We start from the raw sequence: 14,559 nt of genomic DNA on the forward strand, positions 1-14,559 counted from the left end.
TCTTTGAATGTGGTCATATATAAATAACAATACACCTACCATGAATCAACAAAGGTTAGTTTAGTTGGTAAAAAGTTGGCCTATAACCCACAAGATTGTGGTATCAATATTGCCACCGGTGTGAGAACTTTGTTAGTATGAATGATTTGTAAGTATCTCTGTAAATGTTTATTAAATCTAAAGGCATGTCTTGATCTTAAGATCTTTTAGGATTCAACTCATCTAAACTTATTCCCGATCATAATAATACACCCACCATGCACATGAGCTTATAAATAGGCTCAAGAGTATGTGCTTAACCATATCATTCACAATATATAAAACAATCAGTGAGGCCATCGATGGAGAATACTGTGGGAGCAACGCGTGATTCGTCTTTTACTTGTGTTATGGAGCTTGATCGGCAAGGAGTGTCTTCAATACCTCAACGCTACGTTCTTCCATCCTCACAACAACCAAACCCTCATGTTCAGATCTCCAACACAATTCCCATTATAGACTTATCTTCCTTGCAGGATCAGTCTCTTAGATCTCAAACCTTGCATGATATTCGAGCTGCTTGCCAAGAGCTTGGTGTCTTTCTGGTAATCGCCAACGCTTTGTTAATTTAGTTTCCACGTTAAAAAGCTGTATGTTTACTATTCTCTAATTTGTTTGTTGCTTGGAATGATCTTAGCTTGCTTATTAGTGTTCATATGTATTCATGCAATGGCATGGCCACCAACTAGAATAACCTACGTTGTCAAAGCATTCCAAGTTCTTTGCTTCCTATCACAAGTCTCGCATGGAGAAATCTTATAAAGTGACATGGGGTTTAAGTGTGAAAGGCTTTTCCCTTCTAATAGGCTAATCTTTTTGGGATGTTGATCTCCCTTTAGATTTGTACTCATTATATTGGTGCTATCATTAAAAGTCCTCTAAGATGGAATGCTCCCCTACCAATGCATTTTTATATCCCACAATTTCAACATATCACATAGCCCCATTCATCTTTGATGCAAGAGCACTCAAACATTGAGCTCTTACGCACTCTTTTAAAGGTAGCTGCTTATTGGCAAACTTCCTAACTGCCTCTGTAGCCCTACCTCCTCTAGCACTAAGCAATCATTTAGGGGCCTTATGGTTATCCTGGCTGTTTCCCTCTCGATGATGAAGCTTACCCCCCATTGTCTCACTTGCCAACTTTGACCCCTCTTATTTTAAGGTCATATCTAGTATTTAGAGCTTGTCTCGATTTGGTACCGTTTCGCAGCCCACATCAAGATAGAGAGAGGGCTGCCTGATGGTCCTGACTGACTAGGAGACCGAGTGATGTGTCATGGAGTAGAGCTATCAATGTAGGGGCATCAACACTAAAATTGGGTGGCATTGTTGTGAGTCCCATATGAGGAAGTCTCATAAGTAAAGATAGGCTTATAAGTGTGAGGGGTTCTTCCTCCTGATAGACTAGTTTTTTTGAGATGAGTTATCCTTTGGACTTGTTCTCATTATCAAATTCCTACACTTGTATTTCACTATTCATGGCTCAAATACACGATTAGACTGACTTGATTTTATTGTGTTTTAAGGTAATTAATCATGGGATTGATCAATCTATAATGGACGATGCCCTGGAAGCTGCAACAGAGTTCTTCGACTTGCACAGTGAGGAAAAGATGAAGTTATACTCTGAAGATGTTAACAAACCGGTGAGGTACGATACAAGCTTTAATCATGAAAAGGATAAAATTCTTTGTTGGAGAGACTTCATCAAACTCTACTCTCATCCCCTGTCTGATTGGATCCATTTGTGGCCTTCAAATCCACCAAATTACAGGTTTGTAGTTATATTAATCAATCAAATAATAGTATTATTCTCACAAATGAAATTAAACCCAGTTCCATGCTTGCAACTTCAATCGTTTGCCTTTTAAAGTGTTGTCAGCCCCTTCGTTGTTCAGATTTGACTTCCATCTTTCTGTTTTCGTAATAGTACTTTTTCAACACAACTCAAAATATTGGGCATGGGGCCGGGCCTCTAATGCCCATCTCTTTAATGCTTCTTGTAATACCGTTCCAATGTTCCAATAGTTTTTATCCCTTTTCTTTTAATAATTAGATTTTATATAAAATGAGAGATATTTTCATATCTTATGGTAATAAGACAGTACAATTTTAAATTTTTTATGTTTTTTTAAAAAAAAACTAAATACAAAATGCCAATTTTTTTGCATATTTATTCTTAAATTTCGTGAAAAAACTATACCATTTCATTATCATAAGATATTAAATGCATCTCATTTTATACGGAATATTCTAATGATCAAGTGGGGAAAAAAAGAAAAAATCAATTTCTAGAATGGAGCATAACAAGGGAGATTAGAAGTCCCAAACCCCTGAAAATCAAGTCTAATAGAAGAAGATTGTTTGTATTTCAAGGTTAAATTATAACGACTTCATCATATATAAAGCTTTTCATTATATGTGCAAAGGGACAAAATGGGAAAATTTGCAAAGGCCACGCTAGTGCTACAAAAGCACCTGAGGGAAACAGTTTTTGAAAGCATAGGGCTAAACCCTAATTACTTGGAAGAAGAACTCGACGTCCAAGGCTCCCAAGTCCTGGCTCTAAACTGTTACCCAGCTTGCCCAGAACCAGAACAGACCTTAGGAATCCTGCCTCATTCCGATTTCGGGTTGCTCACGGTGTTGCTCCTGACCGGACCGGGGCTCGAATTCGAGGACAGTGCCCACAACTGGGCTAGGGTTCCATTTGTTGAAGGAGCTTTGGTGGTGCAACTGGGAGATCAAATGGAAATAGTAAGTAATGGACTGTGCAAGAGTGTGATTCACCGAGTAACTGTGAATCGTAAAGTGAAGAGGCTCTCTATCGGAAGCTTTCATGGCTTTGGAAAAACCTCAAAGGTAGGTCCAGCACCAAAACTTGTGGATGATCACAGACCCAAGTTCTACAGGGAGTTCAGCTTTCAAGAATATCTCGATTTCATATCTTCCAAGTCCCATGACATTTCAGAGGGAAGGTTCATCGACACCGTCAGAGTGAAGCCCTAGACGACATGATATCAATTCTAATGAGACACGGAACACTTCAATCCTATAGGCTTAATATACAATATATATTATATATATAATATTATAATATGATTATGAGCAGAATAAAAGGTTGTTAGTGTTGTATGTTTCTATAAAAGACCAAAGCAAAGTGCTCAATGAGGTCACATAAGGGAAGGATTAATTATTCGAACAACATGGTTTTGAGTTTAGGATCTTGCAAATCTTTTTTAATATAAAAATATAAAAAAATTATTGTATAAATTCAATGCACCACATCATTTCTATGTTACCCATAAAAACATTTCATATTAAATGACTATAAATATAAATTAATTTTATCATCAAGGATGGTAGAAAAATAAAAGGCAAAAAATTGAAGAGCAACTCTATTTTACAAATAAATTAAAGTCATTAAAAAGTAATGACACGTTATATTTTATTTGATTGAACTAATATAATTTTATTAAAAAAAGTATGAATGAGGTAATATTTCTAATTGATGGAAGAATTTCTCCAAAAATCTGTCGCCTTTTTGATAAATGGCTTCAAGAATTTCAGGCTTGGCCCAAACTCCAAAAATATCCATGCTGACGGGGATTAGAGAAATGTACGTTCTTCAAGTTCTATTCATCTTCCTTTTGACCCAAAAAAAAAAAAAAACTCTTCTTACATTTTTTCTTTTTTTTTAGGCCCAATTTCTAAGAAGCCAGGACCTGCCTAAGTATTTATTTATTTATTTTTGGGGAAATCCTAACGCTGGCATAATAAAGCTTAAGTTGGTAACATATTTTCAAATTAAGATTCATGCAACCAATAAAAGCAAAGGATTTTTTGTTAAGGTTTGAAGCATGCTAACCATCATAATGACAATTATATACAGGTTAATTAATATTATTTATATTTGCGTTTTGACTTCACATTTTCACCGAAGGACAGAAATTAAAATTGTATTCCAATTATTTTAGCATTAAATCATTGTTTAATTCATCAATATATTCTCTCTAGTTCACTTTATAAGTTGCTTCAAATATGTTTCACTAGAACTAAAAAAATTTTAAATCTCATTAAATCTGTTTCAAAATTAATAAATTTTCACTTCTACTATAATGACAAAAAAAGGTAGGAATATAAAGATAAACATAGAAAATAATAAATTTTTTTACAAATAAGATCAAAATTAATTTTCTTTCTCCACCCAATAAATAAAATTAGAGGAGCACATGTGTGTGTCAATATATTTATCATATAATATGTCGATATATATATTATTATACAATATTCATATTCAAAATCACAACATCATGTAAAATTTATATAGAAAGTCACATTATCTATATAAGTGATCAAATAATCTTTCAAGACCACAATATAAGTCACTTTTTAGAAGTATCCTTTTGATTTAAAATATTGGGCATTAGAAAAATTTTATATTTTTTTACTATTTATACTCTTTCTTTTTTTATTCCTCATCTTCAAATGCTCTATATTTAAAAATTATGCATGTGTTGCTCGAAAAATGCAAGAGTATAATGTATAAATATGAACATTTAAAAAATGTTTAACTAACATTTTTTGTAAAATATGAATTAATTACTAATAACATATATGGTGATCCTGAAGGTAGAGTCGGGAAAACATATTGAACTGTGAGTTAGCTCGTTCAACTCTTCAATTTTAGTATGTTAGGTTGAAAAAATTAACTTATTTTTTAAAACAAAAATGGTGGGTTAAAATGGGCTAGCCTGTGGGTTAATTTATTTTTTCAATTATAATATATCTTCTTATAAATCTACAATAATGATAATATTTCTCTTCTTTACATTTGAAAGATAATGTAAATCTTTCTTACAATTTACAAATGAAATTTTTATTATAGTTTATAAATCAGTTACTTATTAGTTTTTATAGAAATATTTTGAACATATATTATTTGTTAATCTCATAAGATCTATTGATTAAAACCACAAACATAAATTCATTGAGAAAAATAATATGGATTTATATTCAAATTTTATTTTAAAAAATAATATGAAAAAAATTATTGTCTATATATATATATATATGATACGTTGATTATACATTTTTGAATCATTTTAAAAAATAAAATTACATTTTGCAGGCTAGCCCGCAGGCTTGCTACCCTGCCAATGTGTGGGTTGGGTTTCCTAGTTTGTTTATTTTGACAGGCTGGCCCAACCCAACCCTCTAAAATGCTAACCTTGCAAGCTAACCTATAACCCATTTTCACAACTCTACTTGAAGGAGTAATATATTTCATCTTAGACTTCATGCGAAATACGGTGCCCAATATCTACTCATTTCAAAAAACAATGAAAAACAAAGAATTGATTATTACTTTAAGGTTAATGTGTAGGTGTGTACTTATGGATCCACATCAAGAGTATGCGTGGATTCGAAATCTTGTTGGCAAGAAGATGATTCATATCTTTCAACAACTTGTATTTGAACCTTGTTGATGTTCTGAGAACCTTGTTGATCGTGAATAATTTGTAAGTATTATAGAATTCACCCACTTAAATTTTTGTCATTGACAGCGATTAATAGAAGAAAAATCATAAATAGGTCTCGTGTATAAAATTTATTTATAAATAAGTTTTATAATATTTGAAAATTACAATCGCATCTTTTAAAATTTAAAGTTGAAATGCGAAAACAATAATATCCCAATTAATTTGGCCTTAATTAACAAATGTAACTTTATAATTTACAAGTAATTAAAAATTTGTAATTCACAAATGTAATTTCTTGGTTAACGGTTGGTATAACATGAAATCCCCACTCAAGGCTATAATTACATTGTAAATTATCAATTTTACATTCCAATTAGACCAATTATAGCTTCAAGATAATTGACTCAATATTATATCAAATATTAAATAAAAAATTTAACTTGTGAATTATAAATATTACTTGTAAATTGTAAAGTTGTAATTGTAAGTGAAAGCAAAATTAACTGTCAAGAATTGTGTTAATTAAGTCTAACTTTAAACAAACAATAGGCTAAATATGTACATCCCAAATGAGCTTTGTTATTTTCCTTGCAATCCAATTAGACTAATTATAACTTTAAACATGTATAACTAATTTATTGGAGACTTCATGTTATATCAAGTGTTAAACAGAAAATTTGACTTGCAATAAATTACTAATTTTTACTTATAAATTGTGAAGTTGCAATTATAAGTGAAAGTTAAGTTAATTGTCAATAGCTTAATTTGTTAATTAATTCTAACCTTAAACAACCTATAGGCTAAGTATGTATATCTTAAATGAGTTCTATTACTTTAGTTTTTTTACAGATCAATTTGATTAATTATAGCCTAAAATCGATATAATAAATTCCATGAAAACTTGATATTATATTAAGCATTAAATAAGAAATTTAACTTGTGAATTGCAAATTTTTACCTATAAATTTTGAAGTTGCAATTATAAGTGAGCCAAATTAATAGACGTAGTCTTGTCTTTACAAATTGCAACTCAACAACTTTCAAAGGATTTGACTTTGATTTTTCAAACTCACGAGATTCATATATAAATAAATAAATTTTTTTATAAAAAAACCTATTCATGATTTTCCTCAAATAAAACCGCACACAATGGCAGCAGTTATGAAACTGTCACTCTTTGCCGTCATTAAGAAGAAAAAAATGCCGCCATTTAATTTGCCGCCATTAAGGAAAAAATACGATCATCATTTGCTTCAATTCCTCTGGAAAAACAAAAAAACAAAACCAAAAACAATGCTTATCAGCATCAGAAGCACAACAGCCCATTAATTTTTCGGCCAGAAACAACAGCCCATTAATGATGAACAGGTTATATAGTCCCCGGGCATTAAATTCTTGCGCACACAGAAACTCACAGTTAAGCATCGAGACATTGACTTCCTCGAACAAGTGGCTAAAAGGATATGGGAGAATTTTATTTAGGACCCTCAAAATATAAAAATTTACACTGCAAGCTTAATAAAATTTAAAAATGTACTACAAGTTCAAGGGCCATTTTTACAAATTTTGTTATGGATGAAAAAATATATTTACCCTTTATGTATACACAACACGATGTCCACGATTTCTTAACACAATGTTCATAAATATACAACACATCTAATAAACATTGACCGAAAGTATGTTATTTCAATGAAAGTATATTGTTCATTATGAACTTTATGTTAAACAAATATTGTAGCTCTACATATATTCACTGTGTTGAGAATTGATTGACATTGTGTTAGATATTCATGGATATTATATTGTTTATCATATGCTTGCCTGTATATTTCACTTTCAGTTAATCATATTCACCAAATGTGTTGTGTGTTTACGAATATTATATTAAAAATTTATGAACATTGTATTGTACATACATAAATATGTTCTTTAGACAAAAGCAATTGTATCTTTTTGTCCATAATAAAATTTTGCAAAAAAAACCCTTGAGCTTGTAGTGTGTTTTTAGATTATAAAGGCACCATGTGAGATTCTCCCTAAAAATCTTCAATTTGTGATTACGTTATTGCCGGGCTCAAAAAGTTAACTGCGGTGGCGAATATATTTATATTTGTTGCTTTTGTTTTATTTAGCTAATTTTTTTTCATCAGAACATGTGTTTAAATATGAAAAAGGCTGATTTTTTTTTTTAATCATTGAGTGTAATTATAAATGTTGGGAGAAGTGTCAATGTGAGGAATGTGCTTTTAGGTTTTGAAAAACTTTAGAAATTAAAGTTGGCCAAATTCACATTTAAATCTCATTTCAATGTAGTTTGCACTTCAATGAATACCCAAACAACATAAATTACTTCCCAAGATGTTTAAAGCTACACAACCAAACGGATCCTATATCAGTCTCTGGTCATAATGATATTAATGGAAGTGCAATACATATTCAACAATTGTGACGTGGCACAGATTTAATACGTATAATTGAAGCCTTTTATATTCATGAAGAAAAACCTTTCTAGTTAATCTGGTGACAGGTCACAGCTTTAATTTTGGAAGCATTATTTTGAGGTCTGACACAACACATTTAAATAGCATAAGATTCATTAACAAAAAAAAAAACAAAGAAAAATGACATTTATGTGTTGAATGGAATTTGTATGTAACTCTTCTTTTAAATTTCTACATAAGCCAAAAGTGCGACGCTGGACTATTTGATTGTTTGGCTTTCATGCTCCATAGGTGCGCGCACACACACACACACGTATGTATTTTGGTGTACGTGCCTGTAGCTAAGATGCCTAAGTAACAATAACGTGTAAGATGCCTACGACTCACGTTTGGTGGAAAATTAAAAAGTTGTTTGAAATTATTTTTATTTTATTATTTTAAAAATTGATATTTTATTGAACGTGTTTTTGAAAATAAAAAAAGTAATAAAAACATATGAATTTTTATTTTTATTTTTCATAACAATAATCTTAAAATACTTAAAAAATATTTCAGTTTTTTTTTCTTCAAAATAATATTTGATTTTTTGTTTTTTAAAATACTTTTTAAAAACATGTTACCAAGCAATTTTTTTATTTTGAAGAATATAAAACTATTCTCAAAACAAGTTACCAGACAAGCCTAAAGTTTTATCCTTTAATATTTTTGGTTCTGATCTATTTTTTATTTTTATCGTCTGTCTTAATTTTATCCTTTAATTTTATTTTTTATCTTTTTACAATAATCTAATTCTAAATTATACTTTCATTTTTTGGGCACAAAAATTATCCTTTCATTTTTCTTTTATCAAGGTGTAACAAGACGAGCTGTTTGTTAATTTATTTAATTAGTTATAGCATTGAAGGTAAAAAAAAATTTGACAATTTTCTTAAGTAAATTAATAATTAGATTTGAAAAAAGATAAAATGTATAAAAAAAAGAAAAAAAAAAGTGATGCAAAATTAGATGACCACATAAAATAAATTAAGGACATAAAAATTTTAAAAAATTAAACATACAATCTAAGTAATCTTCTATCATTGGACTGCACATTTAATTTAGGAGATAATTTATTCATCTAGTTCAAATTTAAAAAAAAAAGAAATAGTTAGGGGTTTGATTTGAATATTATTTTTTATGTATGCAATAATTTAGTTAAAAAATGTCTACTCTTTTCCCTCAATACGTCAGAATAATGTCTCTGATCTCCTTCCGGTGCTTACCAAAATAAGAGATATAATTATGAAATGAGGATATATAATCATATAATATCAATAAAAGATATGAAAAGTATAAAACAACGTAACATTGGTTATAGGCATGATATTACACATCAAATTAAAGGACACGCTCATGATAAATGAAAATAATGGATAATAAAACTCATGAACGTGTAAGTGGGATCAGTTGAGTAGCGATTAATGGGGAGTAGTGGGAGGTGCTTGAAAGATAAAGAGGTAGAGGGAGATGGACATATACACAACTTTTGATATTCATAATACCCTAACATTTAATAGGATGTTTATGACTTTTTACCCCAAAAAAAAATTGAGCATTAAGTAAAGGTATTTCGGTTAAAAAACATATAATGTAAAAGCCAAAATGGATGAACTTATATATAAAAGATCAAAGCTAAAAAGTCAATGGGGTCTTATACGGGTAGGATTATTTATATACAACAGAGTTTTGAGTTTAAGTTTAAGGATTATTTATACAAGACAGATTTGAGTTTTAAGTTTAACTTTTTAATCAGCCCTTGGGGTTTTTTCCCCCTTTTTGGTCGATGAAAAGAAATTTAAATTAACGAAATACAGAAAATGGCTTCAAGATCTGGGTTTAAACCCTCAAAACTGTCCCTTTTTTTTTGGTACGGTCAAAAGTGTTGTTTTAGATAACATTTCGCCTTTTCAGATGAATGGGCTTTAAGATATCCAGACTGGCCCATTCAAAATATCCATAGTGATGGGAATTCCAATATCTATCCTTCAAGTTGAATTCCTCTTCTTTTTTTTTTCTTTTGGTAAAGCACAAATTCCAAGAAGCGAGGGAAACCTATCTAAGTATATTTTGAGCAATAACTAATTAGGGTTCGGTCTAATAAGAGAATCTAGTCCTCAAAACATGGTGAATCAATGTTTAAATTTTCATTGAAAGAAATGCCTACATTTAATGTCCAACAATGCATTGAACAAAATTGCTTCCAATAAGATGATGTTTGTATGTGAAAAAAAAAAGTATTTTTTGAGTGGTAAATCTTAATGGAGAACATATGAAGCTTATATTTGTTACATATTTTCAAATAAATATTTATGGTCTTCAGCTATGTTGGGATAGGGGCTTTCAAAGGATCGAAGTACTCACAAATTGTCCAGAAGCCCTTAATCCCATTTGTCACAATGAAATTGATTGACATTCTTATAGAGACATTATTAGTCAGCCTAAGTTGTTTTTGTATTGGAATGACAAAATATAGCTAACTTCATGTGTAGTGAGGTTTAATTTTGTGCTTATTTTTTCGGTTATAGGGACAGTACAGAAGATTGTTTAGATAGTTGCTATATATTAAATCACCCACCCCCTTATCGTATTGAGGTGGTGATGAATGATTAAAGAAAGTCTCTCTAAGCTTAGTTGTGGTGCCTCTTGGGACTTTGTTATATTATTTTTCATTCAAAAAATGAAGATTTATGTAACCAATAATAAAAGACAAAAAAACTTTTTGTCAAGGTTTGAAAGTATGCTGACCAGCATAATAGCAATGATGTATTCTTTATGTTTGCGTTAACTTTTTTTTTTTTTGGAATAAATATGAGAAACTTACCTTAATCATAACATGTCCAAATAGGAATTAAAAAAAAAAAAAAACTCTTCTTATCATCTGCCACCTTGAACTAGACCAAGATATCAATATGTCATATAACAGTTGCGCTGTCTGTAAGCTATGGATAACCCATTTAGTTTTAGACTACATGTAAAGTATGAAGCTCACAATCTAAATATTACTATAATTGTCTTTACTCAGATATTTTTTAAAGTTAATGTGATATATGTGTGCATTTTTTGGATGCACATCAAAAATATACATCAATAGAAATAGACTGGGCCCAGTTACAAGTTTCTTGCTTGATTTTTCAAACGACTAATCTGGCTTCACCCAAACTCACCAAATAATATATGGCCAGGTCACATCACTTTCACTACAAAAATAGTATGCTTTGAACAACAATAATGTGATTGTATCAGTTGGCAAGAAGATGATTCATACCTTGCAAGGACATGGGTTAGAATCTTGTTGCTGTTGTGAAAACTTTGTTCATCGTAAATATTCTGTAGGTGTTTTTTGAATCTTGATTCTTATTTTAGTACCAGTGAATTTTCAAAATTCAACTCACCTAAATTTTGTGATAAAGTTATGCAACTGCTACCATTGATAATGATTTACTAAATCATCCACAATGGCATTAGTTATGATTAACCATCACCATTTGCCGCCATTTAAAGGGGAAAAAAATGTCACCAATTGTTTCGAATTCTCTGAAAAAAAAAACAAATATGATTATCTTGTTATCAATGTGAGGATACAAATTATTCAGACACAGCCTGTAAGTATCTTTGTAAATTCTTTTTGAATCCGAGAACATGTCTTGATCCTGATAAATTCCCAGCTCACAAATGGTAAAGAGGCAGAGAATAGCGCAATCTGGAGAGAGGGTAATAAAACCATTGGGCGACCACAGAGTTATATAGTCGCTGGTATTCTTAAGCGCACACAGAGAAACTCTCAGTTTATAAGCATCAAGACATTAATTGAAATTTCTCGAACAAGTGGCACAATAAAAATCTTCAATTTGTGATGATGATCATGATATGCGTCAAGGATTACAACATTAAATTTCTGGAGCAAGTGGCATACAAAAATATCTTCAATTTGTGATTATATATACATTAATGCCATGCGCAGAAAGTTAACGGCGGTGATATACAAGAATATATTATATCAGTCTCAGGTAATGATATTAGTGCGCGGTGTACTGTATATTCAACAATTGTGACGTAGCATAGATTCAATTTGTAATTGAAGTGCATGTAATTTCTCCAGATTAAAAAAAAAAATCCTCTTGTATTGGTTGTTTATTTTTTATTTTGTATATTAAAATAAAGCTTTCTAGTCTGGAGACAGATTACGTTTCAAACCAACCAGGCGATGATGATGATGTTATTATTGACCCTCCTTTTTTTGAGTGTAAAGATTTGGCCTCTGATGATGATATCCGTAATTAGCTACTTGTAGCTAGCTCAGTTCTTTGTATTAAAAAGAGAAAGAAATGGAGGGAGTACAATTAATAGACTTATATTAAAATTAAATTAAGTAAAAGGAATGATGATGATGATGATGATCATAATAATAATAATAATAAAATTTATTTTTTTGATAACAAAAAATTCATTTTTTTTCATAGGAAAAAAGAAAATGATATAAGGACATAATTTCAGTTAAAGATTCAAAAATTATCAAATTTCTGAAAAAGATTGCAGTCATTAGTTGGGATTAAAATTTTTCCGATTGAAATTTTTTCAGTATTCATCTTCCACATTTTTAGTACTCATCTTTAGCATTTTCAATACTTAATTTTTTTTACCAGTCATCTTCCATGATTTTTATACCAAAAAGATTAAAGTAAGTATGTTTCTGTATTGAAAATATGGATAATGAGTATCGAAAATATTTAATGTAATTAATCACTAAAAAATTGAAAAACTAATGAGTATTGAAACTGTTAAGAAAATGTGAAAGTGAAAGATGAGTACTTATAAAATTGACTTCAAAAAATTTAATTTTAGTTAAAGTTATGATCCTTTTTTGGAATTTCAAAATTTCAGGATCCTATATAGTAAATAATGAATTTAGAGGGTTTTAAAGGTCATTCTTCCAACAACAAAAAAAAAAAAGAAAAGAAAAGCTCCCTGAGCCTAACGAAACTCAGATTTAGATTTGGTTTAGATGGAAGTAAAAACGATAAGAGAATAAGGAAGAAAGAAAAATTAGGAAAGATAACATTCAACAATAATAAATTTTTTAAGTTATTTTTGAAGTTTTCCTTCATAAGTTTCTATCTTTTCTATTTCTTCTCCATCCAAACCAATTAACAAGCTTTAGCTCGTTTCTAGTAAGAAGCAGAACAAAGTGACTACATTAATAGTATCCAATATAAAGGTCTAATTTTTTTCAGAAATTTTCTTAGTTACTACTAATATTTTTTTCAAAAAAAAAAGTATGTGTTGAATTCTGAAAGAAGTTTAATAATTTAATATTATTTGATGAAACCACCTAGATTTGCTCAAGAACCATAAATATCAGCAGCTAAGCATTCAAAATCCACTTGTTGCATCTGACTGCATAGTGCTCTGTTTTCGTCTTCCAAATGCATCTGAACCTCGCAAATCAATTGCTACATTCAAAGCACACAAATTAAATTTGCAAATTGTGAATCCCACTACTTGCCAAGCACAAGTTGATATATCTATATATTTAATTATTTTTCTTTCTATCCATTTGCTTCAATTATTTAATGTCAAACCCATCTCTTATCCTTTGCTTGCGAAAGCCATCTTCATTCAAAACATCAAGTCAAGCAAGAACACAAGTTATAATTAATTATATAATAGCTTATTACACCCATAAATAATTGAGACTTATTAATGTCATATATATGTTTGAATTAATTTTCGGGCAAGAACGCTTCAAGAAAACTTTAAAACAACGTTCTTGTTTGGCTTCCGCGTATGACGTATGCCCCGAAAAGTTACTCTGTATCTTCTTGCTGCTAGTTGTGAGATGTTTTTTTTTTAATCCTTTTCGGCACTTAAAAAATGGACATTGCTTCATTGAAGGGGAAGATAAATATACTAAATATAAAACTTTATAATAAAAAATTCTTATCAACTTGATGCTATATGTATAAATACCCCAAACCACATAGCTAATCATTGCCTCTACGTTTTTCGGCACTTAATCATGCTCGCACTATATACAGTGAATTGGCAATGGAGATCAATTCAAGTTGAATCAGTTTTAAGTAACGATGGGAGGTGTTACTCATTTAGCTTCATGTTTTAAAACGGACCAAAGGTGGATTCTCATCTCATGTCAATTGCTATATATCCAGGTACGTAGAACTTATCCGTTAACATCATATATTGAGAACAGTTCATGAAGCTTAGCTAAACAAAATTTAAGTACGTATAACAAGATGCTTTAGTTAACCACTGACTTGATTAATACATACATAAGGGAAAAAAGCAAGCAAAAATGACTATAAATGAAACTAGTTCATTGGGTGTAAGCAAGCAATGTGATTGGCAAACCTTTCCACTAGATGCTTGTATATAAAAAGAAAATCATATTTGTGTAATGTTTTTTCCAACAACCATTCGGCAAGTTTTTCCGCCCTTCTTGAACTTATTGACTGATTCTTCAGAAAACATTAAATGATTTTAAGTTTTTTTCCCCCTTGGTTTTCCATGGTTTCGATTGGTTCCGGTACACTTGG

The 14,559-nt window shown here is 30.3% G+C and overlaps 1 protein-coding gene across 1 annotated transcript; it reads left to right on the plus strand.

The window, feature by feature from the left end:
- The first annotated feature begins 341 nt into the window (after positions 1-341).
- LOC129300312 (flavanone 3-dioxygenase 3-like) lies at positions 342-3,051 on the plus strand. Its single transcript, XM_054938879.1, has 3 exons — positions 342-584; positions 1,569-1,816; positions 2,472-3,051. Exons 1-3 carry the CDS (start codon positions 342-344, stop codon positions 3,049-3,051), a joined length of 1,071 nt encoding a protein of 356 aa, XP_054794854.1.
- The last annotated feature ends 11,508 nt before the right edge of the window (positions 3,052-14,559 follow it).

This window comes from Prosopis cineraria, unplaced genomic scaffold, assembly GCF_029017545.1.
Source record: "Prosopis cineraria cultivar Desert tree isolate PC_DT_omini unplaced genomic scaffold, ASM2901754v1 PC1529, whole genome shotgun sequence".
In the NCBI taxonomy this organism is placed as follows: Eukaryota; Viridiplantae; Streptophyta; class Magnoliopsida; order Fabales; family Fabaceae; genus Prosopis; species Prosopis cineraria.

What these genes read in the sequence shown, in the direction of transcription:
- LOC129300312 (XM_054938879.1), top strand. Translation starts at nt 342, where the DNA reads ATGGAGAATACTGTGGGAGCAACGCGTGATTCGTCTTTTACTTGTGTT. An exon ending in AAGAGCTTGGTGTCTTTCTG is followed by an intron (nt 585 to 1,568) that starts GTAATCGCCAAC and finishes TTGTGTTTTAAG; the next exon opens with GTAATTAATCATGGGATTGA. An exon ending in TCAAATCCACCAAATTACAG is followed by an intron (nt 1,817 to 2,471) that starts GTTTGTAGTTAT and finishes ATATGTGCAAAG; the next exon opens with GGACAAAATGGGAAAATTTG.